This window comes from Tetrao urogallus, assembly GCF_951394365.1.
Source record: "Tetrao urogallus genome assembly, chromosome: 1".
In the NCBI taxonomy this organism is placed as follows: Eukaryota; Metazoa; Chordata; class Aves; order Galliformes; family Phasianidae; genus Tetrao; species Tetrao urogallus.
This window is the reverse complement of record NC_136813.1, coordinates 3,609,621-3,625,920: the sequence shown is the minus strand read 5'-3', so window position 1 is coordinate 3,625,920 and position 16,300 is coordinate 3,609,621. Positions and strand designations below refer to the sequence as shown.

Genomic DNA, 16,300 nt, shown 5'->3' with positions numbered 1-16,300 from the left:
AAGCTCATGGTAGAGAAAATGTGGGAGCAGTTCTTAAATCAGTGTTTGCCCAAGGGAAGAGGGATTTTTTTCATTAGTGTCTGGGATTTTTTTTGCATTTTGCATCAGCACCAAATAAATGTGAATCAGAGCTATAAAATGGGTGACCTCAGCACCACACGAGTGTTTTACACACCAGGAGTGTGGAAAGGAGACCACTGTCTCTTCTGCAGCTAGAGATGGAACAACTTTCCCAAATTTTTTTGCAGCATGCTGGTTTGGGGATTTTCTTTTTTAATGACATTTTCAGCTTGGCTGTAAAAATTCATTTCTGATTCAAATTCCTGGAGTTTCCCAGGAGGGCTGGAGTAGCTGGGTGATTACTCTTGACCTCTGGGACATCCTCGTTTGAAACATATTTAATAGTTTTTGTTGTATTTCTTCTTCAGCAAGGGGAAGGGACATTGGTTGTTGGGTGCACATCCTGTTTTATGGACATAAAATGTCAGAAGCTCTTCCTAAGTCATAGAATTAATAGAGAACTTGAGAACGTGGGAATATGTTCCAGCTCTGCTGTCACTGGGTCCATTCACATGGGGTGGGAACCCCATGCCTCAGTTTACCCCAGTGCAGGACAGCAGTGATGTCCTCACACAGAGGTATGGAGGTGACTTGAATCATGTCTCTTAAACCTCCCACAGGAAGTTTCTAAGGAGAAACAGCAGCAGAAACTATGGTGTTAAAGCTCTTTCTTCCTTATAAGTTGGCCTGGCATCCCCTAGACATCCTTGCAAGCTGCCGAGGATATGATAAAAAATAACATAGGATAAAATGATAAAATATAATAAAATGTGATAAAATATTTATTTTCCTAGTACCAGTAATTGCTTTTGCTCCAAGTGCAGAAGCCTGCTGCTGCATCACTTAGAGCTGTAAGCAAACCCCACTGACCCTACAAACACGGGAGCAGCATTTAAATAAGGGAATCCATGCAAAATCAAGCCGTGGTGTCTCTGAGTGTTCCCACTCACCACTGTGTTTTCTTCCCACACAGATGCCCTGCGGAGCATCGTCTCCATGAACCATGCACCACGGTCCTCGCCGGCAGAGCTCAGTGGTGCCAACCACCACCTGCTGCGTGAGCGCAAGTCCTCCGCGCCTTCTCACTCCAGCCAGCCCACCCTCTTCACCTTCGACTCCCCCGCTGGCCACCTCCAGAGCACCCTCTCTGCCAGTGCCCCCCAGGATTACCTTTTCCTCCACCAGTGTATGAGCAGAAAGTCGGAAAACGCAAGGTATTGTAACAAATCTCATGGCCAGGCAACGCTGGCGTTGGGCGACTCAATCATAGAATCATAGAATCATAGAATCACCAAGGTTGGAAAAGACCTAAAAGATCATCCAGTCCAACCGTTCACCTATTCCCAATAGCTCTCACTAAACCACATCCCTCAACACAACATCCAGCCTTTCATTGAACACCCCCAGGCTCAGTGACTCCACCACCTCCCTTGACAGTCCATTCCAGTGCCTGACCACCCTTTCTGAAAAGTAATACTTCCTAATGTCCAGCCTGAATCTCCCCTGCCGTAGCTTGAAGCCATTCCCCCTGGTCCTATCACTAATGACACGAGAGAAGAGGCCAACCCCCAGCTCACTACAACCTCCCTTCAGGAAGTTATAGAGAGCAATGAGGACTCAACGAGATGGCCCTACTTGAGCAGGGGTTGAATGAGATCATAGAACCATAGAGTCATTATGGTTGGAAAAGACCTCTAAGGCCCAACCAACCTACCACCAATATTGCCTGCTAGCCCATCTACCTAAGTACTAAATCTATCCTTCTCGTAAACACCTCCACTGACTATGACTCCTCCACCTCCCTGGGCAGCCTGTTTTAATGAAACACCACTCTTTCTGAAAATAAATTCTTCCTCATATCCAACCTGAGCCTCCCCTGGCCTAACTTGAGGCCATTCTCTCTTATCCTTTTGCCAAGATGGACCCAGAGTTCCCTTCCAACCTCAACCCTGTGGTGATTTCCTGAGGTTTTGCAAAACTCAGATGCAGAAAACCCTGAGCAATGGTCTGCTTTTGGAGTTTCCACCACAGACATTATGGCTTTCCCAGCTTTAACCAGAAAACCCCCAGCAGGTTTTCTGGTTATGCTCAGGTTTTGCATCACTCTCCAACTCCAGACACAGATAGTTGCCTTAAATAGGGAAGAGCTTTCTTGGCGTGAGGAGTTTTGGCTGGCGAGAGCAGTGAGGAGGATGCAGGAGAAGTGGCCAGAGCCCAGCTGGCGGGGTGTGAGAGCAGAGCCTGAGCTGCCGCCTCCGCTGGGTTTTCCTGCTGCAGCTGCCTTTCCCTACCAAAAACAACAACAACAAAAAGATGGGGTCAGAAAATTAACTTCAGATGGCGTTAATGGAACAGTGTTTATAAAAAGCCCTCTGATGCTCCAGCTGGAAGGATGTCTCAAAGCCACGCTTCAAGATTCCAAACGCAGCCACAGTGAGGAGGAGGAGGGCACAAACACTGATGCTTTGATGGGCAGAGACAAATTGGACCTGAAATAATCACCCTGATTGATGCCCAGTGCACGGGTCAGGCTGCAGGACTACTGGGAATCCCCCCACCCAGCTCTGCTGCTCTCACTTTAATCATCCGTAAAATGAGGATAGTAGTAGCTAATTGGTGGAGGAAGATGAGTTATTAACCCATGGGATACTTCAAATCTTTGCCTGAAAGAACCAAACATCTCACAGGCAGACAGAACTCGGAAGGCAGAAGGGATGCGTTGGTGTTATCACAGCATCACATTTCTTTTTTCCCCACACAAACCCTGTTTCTGAGCGCCATCTCGTGCTGGTTGCAGGAAACAGAGCCTTCACCCTGCACATAATCAGCCCCACTTGAATGATGTTAACTGACATCTCCTAGTTTTTCCCACCAAGCTGACACTTGCCAGAGATTTGCAGCAGGAAAGTTCCCACCTTGGTGAAGGATTCACAATACAGGGAGGGCTGATTGAGCAATTTTTTTTTGGCTGTGAGCGTATGGTTGAAATGATTGCAAACTAAAACAGTGAAGATTCAGATCTTCAAGAAGGAAAGGTTTTTGGTTGTGTTTTTTTTTTAGTGATAAGGGTAGTGAGGCACTGGAACAGGTTGCCCAGAGAGATGGTGGATAACCCATCCCTGGAGACATTCAAGGTCAGGCTGGATGGGTCTTTGAGCACCTGATCAAGCTGTAGACATCCCTGTTCATTGCAGGGGAGTTGGACTAGATGACCTTTAAGTGTCCCTTCCAACTCTAACGATTCTATGATTCACGTGGTCTCAAAAAGCCTGACCCATGTATGGCCCAAAGGTGACCCAAGTCCAGAGGTCTGATGCCCATGTCTTATGCACATATGTTTGTTCCTTACTGCAGAAGTCACTATGACATTAGACATGGGGAAAAAAAAAATGAGGATTGTGGGTGCAGAAAGCCAGTCTGCTGGGGCCTGTGGTCCTCTGCAAAAAGTCCCATTGAAGGGAGGAAGAGGGAGAAGTCACACTGTAGGAAGAGGGAAGAAGCAGCAGGAGGAACGAAACAAGAGGCTGGAGATGGAATTTGCTTTGCCAGAGGGCTCAGAGGAACTCACTGGAGGAATGGCAGCTAACAAGTGGTCACTGGAGGATCAGGGTCTCCCCAGCTTTAGGTCTTCATTCCGCAGGCATGACTTCAAGGCAAATCAAAGAATCAAAGGGCGGGACATATACTGATCGTAATGCCCCACTCCCCCCAAGGAATGGAATGTAGATCTGAATGCAGCCCCAAGAATTATTCCTCTCGGACTGCAATTAAGGCTGCAAACCCCAGTTCCCAGCTGGAAACCACTGAGAGTATAACTGACTTCTTTGGAGCTTGCACCACTCTGTGTGGGGTTCCAGAATGGGGCATCAGCATCCCTGTCCTGCTGTCCGTACATCCCCACAACCACACAAGTGATTAAACAGAGCCACAATGAAAGGAAGAGAAAAGAAAAACACATCTCCATCCATCACTGGCTTCCTATGGCTCTGAGTGTCGACGGAAGGAAATTGTCTGTTTCAGTAACAAACACCCCTGAATAGGAGATGCATCTTGAGCAGCATGACAGGGTCCTGGGGATGTGCTGGTCTTGTAACACACTGGTTTTAGAGGCTGCTCCCTGCAGGAGTATAGCAAAGGGACCTGATCAGAGCTTTGCAATGAGCACTCTTCCCTCCAGCCCTCCCATAAGGGCTCCATCTCTCCCAGAGAGGTTTTGTTGTCCTCTGAGAGGGTAAGATATAGGTGTTGCCTGGATACTTTGAAAAAATCCCCATGAATAATCATTTCAGCCCATCTTGAATGAATTGACACGGTGTAGGTAAAAGCAATCCTTCCTACTTCCTTGGACATGGGTGGCCAGCACATGATGGTGGGGATGATGGTGTGGCTCATTGCAGTATTGTCTTGGATCCTTGTCAACTAATACAAAAATTGCAATTTCTGTCTATCTGAATTAAAGGCACATTGCAGCCTTTAGCCCTGCCATGAAGCTTTGTGTGTGCAGCTCCCACTCATGGCTTTGCTGGGAGGAGGCTGAGGTTGCAGGTTGTCCTTGGGCATCCTGAAGATGTTTCATAGAATCATAGAATCATTAAGGTTGGAAAAGACCACTAACATCAAGTCCAACCACAGACCCATCCCCACCATGCCCACTAAGCATGTCCCTCAGTGCCCCATCTACACATTTTTTTAACACCTCCATCACTTTCCTGGGCAGCCTGTTCCAACGCATTATGACTTCTTCCAAGAAGAATTTTTTCCTAATATCCAACTTGCTTTGGGACACACTGGGTCCTGGGCAAGCACACTTGAAGGGGTCTGAGGTGTTCTTGTTCCCATGGATTTGGCAATGCAGGTTGGGAGGGTAATGAAGAGACGGAGCAGAGCTCAATGCCCTCCAGCTCTCTCGCATCTCAGCCCCTTTCTTTCCTTCCTCTGCAGGAGCGCCAGCTTCTCCCAAGCCACGAGGTCCTCCTTTTTCATGCGCAGTGACACGGCTGTCCAGAAGCTCTCACAAGGCAACGGGCACTGCGTGAACGGAGTGGGTGGGCAGCTCCATGGCTTTTACAGCCTGCCAAAACCCAGCCGACACAACTCAGAGTTCAGGGACAGCGCGTACGACCTCCCACGCTCTTTCGGTTCCTACACACACCCCAAGTTGAGCCTCACCAGTTCCGAAACGGATAACGAGGAAGTCTACACCTACAAGACTCCCAGCAATGCCTTATGCAAGGAATTTGGAGAGCTCTCCACGGACTCCTACGATATTCCCACCACCCCGCTCTCCGTCTACCAGATCCCCAGGACATTTACACTAGACAAGAACCACAATGCTCTGGCCGTGGCCGCCAGCGACTCGCCCACCATGCCACCCCCGCGGCCTCCGAAACCTGGGCAGATGGAGCCACGATGGGGCAGCCCACCCCAGCGACCCCAACCCAGTGAAAGCTTAGGGTTGGCCCCCATGGCAGCCACCATTCCCCGGAGAAACACACTGCCAGCAGTGGAGAACAGCAGGCTGCACCGAGGTGAATTTGGGAACCGGGAGCAGGGTTGGCTTTCTCTTATCTTGACCTTACCTTGGACAAGGAGGTCCAACTGAGTCGCAACAGAGCCAGGGCAGATGTTGACAAAAGCCAATATGGGAGGCTAAACACAAAGAATCTTTCTCTGGCAATGTTCTGGCCCTGCTTTTGATATGCAATAGGCTCATGGCATGGAGAAGCACCCCAGGGCTCTGCTCATCCAAGCTGCTCAGCAGGGTGTTGTGCTTTGAACTAAAACCCCAAACCTGCTTGTACATGCAGTCTTTCACCAAGATTTGCCATTTTTAGCTTGCTTGTGGTTCAGTTCATAACCAGGACTGCCAGAGCAACACCAGCCTGGAGGTGTCTCTTCATTTTGCTCACCAGACAGGGAAGTAGTTTTGCATATCACCCAGACCCAATACCCCCAGTGAGGAAGAGATGCCCTTTCCATTCGCCACCTATGGAAAGTGGAAACTGTTCTTTCCACCTCATGGGTGGGCCATGGATGAGTGTACCCTTTCTGAACTTTGGTCCTAGTCTTGCAGGGATCAGAGGAGTCTTGGAAAGAACAGTTTCTCTCTGCATCTCCTAATCTAGCCCAGTTCATGTAATCATTGGTGGTTCTCAAGCAGATGAGATAGTGCAAAGTAATTTAGAAGGGGAAGTTGGAAAGAAAACGTACAATAAATGATACACACAGCTTCCAGAATCGCCTTTTTTATTTTCTTCTACCTAAATACAAACATTTAGACTGAGATCAGAGCCACACTCAACAACATGTAGACAGTAGGTATTCCAGTGCTTAGCACCCCATCTTCAGCCCATCCTCCCTTTAGCAGAAGCTGCCAGCCCTTATGTCTGCCAACGGAGCTGCAACAAAGCTCTCCCTTAACCCAGTTTTGTCTCCATGATCTACCTTTCCTGACATCTTCACCTCTGAGATTCTGCAGTGCTTTGACAGAACCAGGTTAGGTGCGGGCAGCACGGTGATGTGTTGGAGATGATAAATGGGAGAGAGTGCATCAGAGATTCAAAGGAGCTGGGATGGCCTTCAAGTCACATCATCACACCAGTGTCTCTTGCCATGATCAGCAGAAATAGATACTGCCTTGCAGGGCCAAGTTTATTAGCAGCTGTGCTGGGATGCTTTATACATTTGTGGTTGTCTTGCAGCTTCTTCTTGTGAGACATACGACTACCCCCAGCATGGGGGCAGCAGCGCCGTGCAGTCGGTGGAGTCCATGAATGATGGGTACAACTCCTACCTGGTGAGTTGGCTGTTGGGTTGGCCGTTGCTCTATAAGCACTGTTTGGGTCTTTATAGGTTAAGACAGTTCCAGGTGGAGCCTCACAGAAAGGCTTTATGATCCTAAACCATGCTGACCAGGAGTTAGGCTTCTTCCTGAAAGCCAGGGGTGCTGCTGAGCTGCGTTTTGACACATTGCCAGAGCAGCCTCTTTCGTGATCTTTCTAAAACTTCCTGAGCTGGGAATTACTTTAAAGCAGTCTTTCATATTTTGTTTTAGCCGTGGTCAAAGCCCGGGGAAAAATAACTTCCCAGGTTGTTTGCTTTTGCAGATCACTGTGATCATGAAAGTGCATGCTTGGGTGATGCAAGCCTTTCCCTAAGTTTGGGATTCTGCAGTATCTTGAAAGCAGGGGAGGTAGGCCCACAGTACAAACTGATGGCCGAGGAAGAGAAAGGCTGTTCATTCCCTCTGTGCTGAGTTGTTAAGGCTAGTCCCACTGACGACTGGGGTGTTTGACGATAATGAAATGAAGGGGTTTGAAGGGTCTCTGAGTGGTGCCTGTTGCTTACAATGTGCTCCCACTTGTCCCACAGCAGGCCAAGGCTGTGGTGGCCCGTTCCCACAGCGCCGACTCCGAGGACAACTACGTCCCCATGAACCCCGGTTCCTCGCCCCTGATCCACACTGAGAAAGCCAATGACAACGCCCAAAATCTCTACATCCCCATGAGCCCTGGGCCGCATCACTTCGACCTGGTGGGATTGTCCTCAGCCACCCTCCCCATGCATAAAGGAGGGGCCATGGCCCAGTGCCACAGGAGGCTGAGTGAAATCCAGCCCCCACCAGTCAACCGCAACCTCAAACCCGACCGGAAAGGTAAGAATGGATGTTTGTGGGCAAAGCTTTCCCTGAACCCTTCTGGCTACATCTGTCTTCTTGTACACACTCAACAAAATCCTTTGCGAGGTCTCATTTGCTACCAGCAGCACAGTCAGATCTTCGGATCTCCCCTTTCCCCATTCCATTCCTCTTTCAAGAGGACTGTGGTGCAACGATGCTCAAAATATCCATCTCACACCCTTCCTGGCCTTTAAAGGAGATGCACGTGGCAAGCACAACTCTTTTGCTGGCAGCTCTGTCTACACTCCACCCCAAAACCATCCCTGGAGGTGTTGAAGAAACATTTAGATGTGCCATTTAGGGACATGGTTTAGTGGGCAATATTGGTGGTAGACAGACTAGAGGTCTGACTAGAGGACAATCTTAGAGATCTTTTCTAACCTTCATAATTCAATGATTCTATTCAGATCACTCACATTTCTCCTACTGTTTCCTACTCAGGGCTTTACCTGCACCCATATCACCACCTTGACCCTTGCTCAGCCCACTCAGGGTATTTTGGTCCCAGCTCAGGAGGAGGGCTCCCATCTTTAGAATGGCAGCACCTAACTCAACCAGCACACTAGATGAGGGCTGGGACGGCAGCACAGCATTCTTTTCTTCCACTTAATAACTCACCCATGATGAGGAAAGCTTTCAGGTTACTCTGTAGATTTCCTTTTCGAATGTCTCTGGGCAAGTGCTCTCGCCAGAAGTTGATCAGTGCTGGTGTTTTCCAGCTGTGTTGAGGCATCAGAACTCCCTTATGAGACACATTCCCCTTTTGGGGCCATCCATCCAGCTCTGAACTGTGAGTTAGAGGGAGAAACTGACCTTTTCTCCCTGGTCTCAGCATAAATGACAGCAGAGATCTTTGATTTGTCATCAGCAAGGAGGACTAATGTGCGAAATGGGAAACAACAAGTAAATTTTAGGAGATTATCCCCTCTCATGTTGGTTATGATCTGAATAAAAACTTTTATCCCAGCAAAGCCATCACCACTGGACCTGAGGAACAACACTGTCATCGATGAGCTTCCCTTCAAATCACCAGTGACAAAATCCTGGTCCAGACCAAGGTGAGTAGTGGTTGGGTATGATGCATACTCAAGTTTCCCCAAAAGATGGGTGATCTTTCATCTTTATTTTTCCTTTGTTGATTTTAGAAACAGTAGCTGCAGAGCTGGGTCATGTCTTGAAAATAGACAAGCAGCTGTATTAAGCTGAAAGTCCACATTGCACAACATCTTCATCCATCAGGGATCAGTAGGAGCTATCTGAGAAGAGGATTAGAATTGGGAATTTATTGAGTAATTATTTCCTAAAATCTCCTGCCACACCAGCTGATTTGGGGCTTGGGGATTTCTTTGGTCACATCATGGCCAAACTTTGGATCTGGGTCAGGTTGAAGAAGAGGAGCTTCTCTCTTGGATTCCTTGTGAACTCCATCCAAGTGTTGGGAGAGCCAGAGCCACATTCCCCACATCACAGCCAGTGACAGGAAGACAAATGGGTTTAGGTTAGGATTTCACATGAAAGCCCAGAATGTGGCTAATTAAGATCCCTTGGAAACATTTTGGGATCTGACACTGCCACCACAGCTCTGTGGCTCTGACGCAAGACCTGCAGTCCATCATGACTTATGACATGGCCAAGCAACCCCAGCTCAACTGCAGTAGGGGCACAGAACCAATTTCAGATCCAGCTCATCCCCAGAAATTCTGCTTTGGTCTAAAAATGCAGGGTGAGACACACAGGGTTTGACTCAGTTGTGTTTTGATTGCCTTGAAAGCAAAGTCTAGCCTGGAGGAAGTCTGCAAAATGAAACCGAAGCACTTCATAGCAAAGTCTGCCAGCCAGAAATAACAGGATTCGCACAGCTCCAGTTCTGCTGCTAATTCTCAGTCTGATGTTGTCCAATGAAAGGAAGAAGCCAGGTTTGGCTGTTATGACTCTTGTAATAAATTGGATTGTGTGGAGACTGACTGCAGGGCATGAGCACTGTGTGCTGAAATCACTGCACCAGGAAACAGCACACAGACTTTGACTGACAAGATGCCTGACCCCGTAGAAGCTAATGGATTTTTCCCTTATCAGTTAATCATATGACCCTGCCTTTACTGCAAAGCAACAAATAGCTTTTTAAGACATGGGCTTCAGTGCCAGATGCTGATTGCATTATGTTATTCTCCATAATTAGATCTGGCCAATTGAAAACAAGGCAACGCCTTGCAGATTTTTTTCAGTCAAAAAATTCAGATGGGGCCCTGTATGGTCCTAAAGCCTGGAGCTGAAAAGGGGCTAGAGATGAGAAGCCTGCTGAGGATCTCCAGGGAGGCTGGCTGTGCATCCTCCCCAGTGAAATACTTCCCATGAGATGAAAGAGTTTATGGAGCCTGATTTATGCAGCTGATTGCAGGAGAGTTATGGACGTATTCAGAGAGGTGGGGATGCCCCGTCCTCGGAGACATACAAGGTCAGGCTGAACTGGGCTCTGAGCATCTGATGGAGCTCTGGGTGTCCCTGTTCGTTGCAGGGAAGTTGGACCAGATGGCCTTTAATGGTCCTTTCCAACTCAAATGATTCTGTGATTCTATGGTATTTAAAAAGTTCTAGGAAGGGAAAAAAACAAAAAGATCAAACCCAGTGTTTAGTTGACCCAAGGGACAGTCAGATTGGAAGACCCCCAATACGCCCAGCTCTTCTCCATCACCCACTGTGAGCACTGGAAGAGAAGAGGTGCAGCTCTCTTCCATCTCTCCCCAGCCATGCTCCTGCAGCCATCATTAACACGTTGAACCTTGTCCTTACAGCCAGACCTTCAACGCCGGCTCTTTGCAATACTGTCGACCTGTCTCCTCCCAGAGCATCACCAGCACTGACTCAGGAGACAGTGAGGAGAACTACGTGGCAATGGTAAGGGCCTCCAGCTAGGATACGTGGTCCTGGCAGGACAGGACCATTCCCCAATGCTGCAAACACATTCCTAGCTCATGACATGCAAGCACCACAATGATTCCGATAGCATCATGATGGATGTAGTGTGCATCCTTACATAATCCCCACATGCACAAAACAGTGGCTTTGGTTCCTGATCTGATACATCCTACGGGGGTTTTAACTCCATATGAGAGCAGGAACTCGCATTACCTACTCTGCAAGGAATTAAGAGGGGATAAAAACATCCAGGGCGTATTTTCCTAATTGAGTTCATTTTTTTTTTCAGGGTTTTTTTCCCCACTGACGTCATGTTTGTGCGGAGGGCAGGGGCTATCAGAGCACAGCAGGGAGCGGCACTGCTCGCAGGGAGGGGCTTTGTCTCTCTTCGCAAAGCTGCTGACTTGAAGCATATTTTTAAGGCTGTTGTAACTGAGGGGGCTGAGCAGAGATCCCAGCACTGTGCCCACTGGGGAGTGGCTCCCAGGAAATGCTGGAGCTGACTGTCTCATGTCTGGCATGTGAATAAAGTCAGCGTGGGGCAGCAGAACTGCCGTGATGCAACAAATCCACAGCACACATTTATATTTATTATCCCATACGTAACCCAGTCCCCAGCAGTTCTGCCGTTCTGGTTGCTGTGAGCAATGAGGGAGCATCTTCAATTTAGGACCTCTTTTGGAAGTGCCACTGAGGCATTTCTTTGCCAGATTTGTGTTAATTCCTTTATAATTATTATTATTTCTTCCCATTTTAATGCCTGTTATCTCTCCTGTCTCTTCCCTGCATTAGCAAAACCCCATTTCTGCTTCTCCTGTTCCTAGTGGCACCAACAGCCCAGCGCCTAAAAAGAGTTCGGGTAGTGTGGATTATCTGGCCCTGGACTTCCAGCCAAGCTCACCAGGGCCACACAGAAAGGTACTGGGGATTTTCTAAACTTCTGATTAAAAGCAATGCTAAGATTTTTCTGTGTCTCTGTAAGAATTCTTGAGATCTTACAAGAAAATGAGCAAGATGTGACCCACGCTCCAGAGTTGGTGAGAAGGCAGAAAACTGGGTGCTGGTTTAACCATCCCATCATCCCATCACACTGTGGTCTCGTGCAAGAAAGCTGCAGAACAGACCAAAATCTTTCACCCGAAACCATTCAGAGGGAGGGTGATGATCTATTTGGGAGGATGGGAGTTGATGGCTGCTGATGGATAACCAGCCGGTGGCTGTCTTTCTCCTCCCCACAGCCCTCCACCTCATCGGTTGCCTCAGATGAGAAGGTTGACTATGTGCAAGTGGACAAGGAGAAGACACAGGCGCTGCAGAGCACCATGCAGGAGTGGACTGATGTGCGGCAGTCCTCAGAGGCCACCAAGAGCACCAAGCAATAGTGACAGGGCAGATACCTAACAGGCAAATGTCCCAGGGGTTCTTCCAGCTTGGGGCACCACCAGACTTCCAGCTCCATTTGGACTGGATTTCTCTAAAACTGCTGTCTGTGGAGGGGAGGGGTTCTTTATTATTGTTTTCTTTTAAGACAAAAGAAACTTAATTGCAGAGGAAGACTTGGCAGATACTGTTTGCCAGTGATAAAGGTCAACTATGTTAGTTGGCTGGGTTTGTGCTTTAGCTGCTGAATGCACCATCCAGGAACTTTGACGTAGCAATACCAGGTTCCACCTTACACATTTGTTGCTTAGAGTTATTAAAGCCACCTTTTATATGCTAATATCATCTTTCCCCTTCTTCTTCCATACAACGCCCATAAACCATGCCATTTAGGTTTGGCAGCATCTCTTCCAGGACATCATTCCCTAGCACCAGATCTCTCCTCTTTATGGTTGCCCTCTTCTCTGCCTCCTCTCAATCCGAAAACTGAGCAAAGACCATTCCTCTTTGACTTTACTTTCATCATGCCATCTGTTGTAAATAGTAATGTGTCCAAAACCTCCGATAGTTTTTCTCATAGTGGGACAGTCTCTGTGTTTCTGGTAGTGATTTGTAATTGTGACAAGCTCGAAGAGCTTCCAGACTGCCTTGTTGAGCTGGCTTTGCAGTCCAGGACTTGCCCACCATGCATACATATACCAGCATGTGTTCACAGACATTTGCGTGCACGCAGGAACACCTGGGTGTGATGGAGTGTCTTTTGTGGTTGACTCTCAAAGTCAGTGGGTTGGAGAGGTTGGCTTTGGATGGCAGAATGTCAGTCTTTCTGAAGCCAATTGCCTGTGAATCTGGCCCTAGAAACCAAAATCTACCTTTTGTGGCACGAAAATAAGCCCAGTGAAGATGAGTCCCCATCATGAGAAGCTCTGTATGAGGTATCCAGAAAGGCTATGGGATCCCTGTGTACCTGGGCTGATGTGAGGTTGAGTGATAAGTGGGAGGCAGGAGGAGATGTAGGGACCAGGAGAAGGCAGGTGCTGTACCTCAGAGGTCAGACTTGGGTGAAGTGCCCCTGTGGGCTGTAACTTGGGGGAAAGGAGTGGAATAACTGAAATGTTGGTCAGTGGTGAGGCCTTAGGCTTGGAAAGATGCTGATCAGAAGAAGCAGGACAGGGTGTTTCAGTATTAAATTTATCGCAGCATACAGCTGGTTCATGCTGGAAACAAAGGGTTGGTCTAAATATTTTTCTCCATCTTTGGTGATACCTCTTTGATACAAACAGGACTTTGTGATGGTAATGATCCCAGGCTCTGATAGTGGATGGGAAGCTGCTGTTCCACTGCCTGCATCTTTGACACATCCAGGCTTTGGGATTGCTCCCCAAGCAGCTGCTGCACACAGAGAGTAGAGAAGGAAGAGGCAGCTTATTGCGAAGATAATAACTCATGATCTCATGAAAACAGGAAGAACTAATGATTGCCATGGAGCTGCCTGATTGCCAGACAGCAAGCACTGACACAGATAAACAGACCGACTGCAAATTGAGAGCTAAACAAAAGGCACATTAGAAGGATTAGGTAATAGCATTTGCTAAACAGCTTGAGTTATTCTTTCTTCAAGATGAACCCCTCCCAGCAGCAGGGGCTCTACTTCCCACAACCACCACCAAGAAAAGCAATCATTTCTATTAATTATTGATGCTTAAGTATTAACACATTTGTTTAATCTTGGCCTGAGTTTGGAAAGGTCCAGATGCATCTCATATGGGTATAGGATGCCAGACCCTTAAAGGCTAGGCTCTGCCTCGTAAAATAAGTCTCCAGTTTCCAACACCAGTTGATATTTTCCTCTGCCTTGCCATGAAATGGGAGGATATCAAGGGACCCTTTTAAGACATTGCAGTGTTGGGCTTTTACAAGAATAATGGAGCAAATATCCTCATGCTTATGGTAAAAATAATGATCATCTAGGAGAGAGATGAGAGAAGTCCCAAAGGGGAAGATTAACACAGCCAGATGCTTTGTGAAGACCAGGGCCTGTGCCTCTCATTGAAGACTTGCACGCTTGCATGGTGAGATAATGAAATGAAGAGCAGAGTGCAGTGCTTCATCTTTCTATAGCCCCTTTCATCACCACTTCTCAGGGGAGACAAAACATTGGGTCTGGTCCAGAGCCCACTGAAGTCACTGTAAAGACTCCCATGAAGCTCAGTGAGCTCATTAAGAGGATATGGGGAGATCTTCTGGTCTTGGCATCCCACGGGTGCCTGAGACACGAAGGAAAAGCCAGTCCCATGGATCTGGTGTGCAATGACCTGGCTGGAAGTGAGCTCTGCACAGTGCTGAAAGGCAAGGAACTTGGCTTTCCTATTTCATCCTCCAACCTGCCATATACAAAGGAAGATCAGGTTGGGGAGGAGGGGTTATGACGTACACTGAATGTACTTCCCTGTCAAAATCACGCTGTTTGCCTCCTAAAATGCAGCCATCTCTGGGTGGATTGCAGCTGAAACTTCAGAAATAGCCCTTCATGTTGCTTAGGATCTCTCAGAGTTATGCTTTAGATGAAACTGAGCCAGCTTCAGGCCAAAAAAATCTTGAACCACACCAAAAGCATAAAAAAATCAAGTTGTAATTTGCATTCAGATCTTTTTCTTCACTTTTCTGACCCAGTGCATTAGATATGTATCCAGCTGTTTGGAGCTTGGTCAGAAATGTGTGTCTTCTACCTCATGTGAGGCTGGGAGATGGGGAGCTCAGCAAATCTTTCTGATGGTGCAGTTGTTTGAGAAGCAAACCAGGGTTGGGATGCAATTCTGCACTGGGACTAGGTGCATCTAGTGCCCACTTCCATGTTTAATCCGAGGTGTTAAGATTAGGAAAGCATAATCAGTACTAAACAGTACTGTAGAAAATAGTCCTTTTTCTCCACGTCCCACAGATGCTGACATTTCTTCATGGGCAGACCAAAAGCAGCTATTTCACAACTGCTGCTTACTATCCCTACCTTGCTTTGAGGTCTTTATTTCTCCTGAAACAGAAATACTCCTACATTTTTTTCCTGCTGAGCATCGAGCAAGTGGCTCCTCCATACTAAGCAGCAACTCCTTGATTCCATCCATGCCTTGCCGTGTCGACGTGGCTGTGCCTGCCCCTATGTAATCAATTGCTGTGGTGGAAATCATCATCCCTGCCTGTTGCTGAGCTGATTACAGCAGTCCCTGATGATTAATGTTTGTGCAGTATTTAGTCTTAGACTGTATTGAAAACCAGCTGGCTTAATTACACGGACTGCCAAGAACTTTGTCCCGAAGGCACTGAGTTTATCACATCCACTCTATACTTGGATGCTGAAGTACGACAGATTCTTTTGTTAGCAATAGGTATTTTAGGAAGCTGAGAACACTGCTAATGATTCATTTTAATTGCTGGCAAAAGATTTGACTTGAGTCCTTACGTCAGAGCCTCCTCTTCAGCTATACAATCTCATTTATGACAAGGGATGTGCTTTTATGCATGTGTGAGCTCATGGAGGAGAGTTGACCGTAGGACAAGCATCATGATCTCAGTTTTTGGTTTTATGAAGTATCAGAGCCATGTCAGAAATCTTCCCAAGATTTAAAGCTACTAATTTGGTGGGTTTATGGGCAGAAATTTCCAAAAACTCTGTATTTCTTTCTGTGAGTTTGCAACTGCTGTTCACAACCCCTCTGTCTCGTGAGATATACGAGTTGTCTTTGAACTGATTTGCAATGACTTGACATTTGAGTGTTCAGTGAGAAATAAATTTCCATCTCTAAATGGATGCCAGGATGAAATCTAGTTTCAAATATAAGAAAATATGTGTGTGTGCAGACTGTGCTGGGACAAAGCTGACTGACTGGCAGATGGGGCTACATCTGAAGCTGGCACCAGAAGGTGGCCAAGGCTTGGGTTAACTGGGAGATAACTGGGATGAGTTTGGAGCCAGGGCCACCAGCCACTGACGAGGGTTGTACATGGGTTGAGAGGAGAGAAGGTAGGGGTGTTTGCCAGCAAGATTTGAGTCCTGGTCTCCGAAACTTCATTTGGCACGAGTCTCAAGTCAGATCAGCAGAGGCCGGTGGGTTGTGAAGAGTTTTTCTCAGTAAAAGCCATGGGGAGCCATAAAAGCTCCCCTCCCACCACTCTCAGGAATTATCCAGGGCACTTCAGCCTTGGGGGAGTCATCCTGCCCGACATTCAGGAATCCCAATCAGAATCACAACAAAAAGTGTGGTGGGGACC

At 47.5% G+C, this 16,300-nt stretch overlaps 1 protein-coding gene across 1 annotated transcript in view; it reads left to right on the top strand.

Annotated features, from left to right (window-relative positions):
• Positions 1–12,036, top strand: part of GAB2 (GRB2 associated binding protein 2) — a gene marked incomplete at both ends in the record, with an annotated part of 86,161 nt that extends 74,125 nt beyond the window's left edge. The window contains 8 exons of the mRNA XM_079549404.1: positions 1,034–1,274; positions 5,002–5,588; positions 6,762–6,856; positions 7,432–7,714; positions 8,706–8,796; positions 10,531–10,633; positions 11,447–11,572; positions 11,893–12,036. Of these exons, the coding sequence (XP_079405530.1) occupies positions 1,034–1,274; positions 5,002–5,588; positions 6,762–6,856; positions 7,432–7,714; positions 8,706–8,796; positions 10,531–10,633; positions 11,447–11,572; positions 11,893–12,036 (1,670 nt within the window). The remainder of the gene's footprint in view (positions 1–1,033; positions 1,275–5,001; positions 5,589–6,761; positions 6,857–7,431; positions 7,715–8,705; positions 8,797–10,530; positions 10,634–11,446; positions 11,573–11,892) is intronic.
• Positions 12,037–16,300: the final 4,264 nt, after the last annotated feature.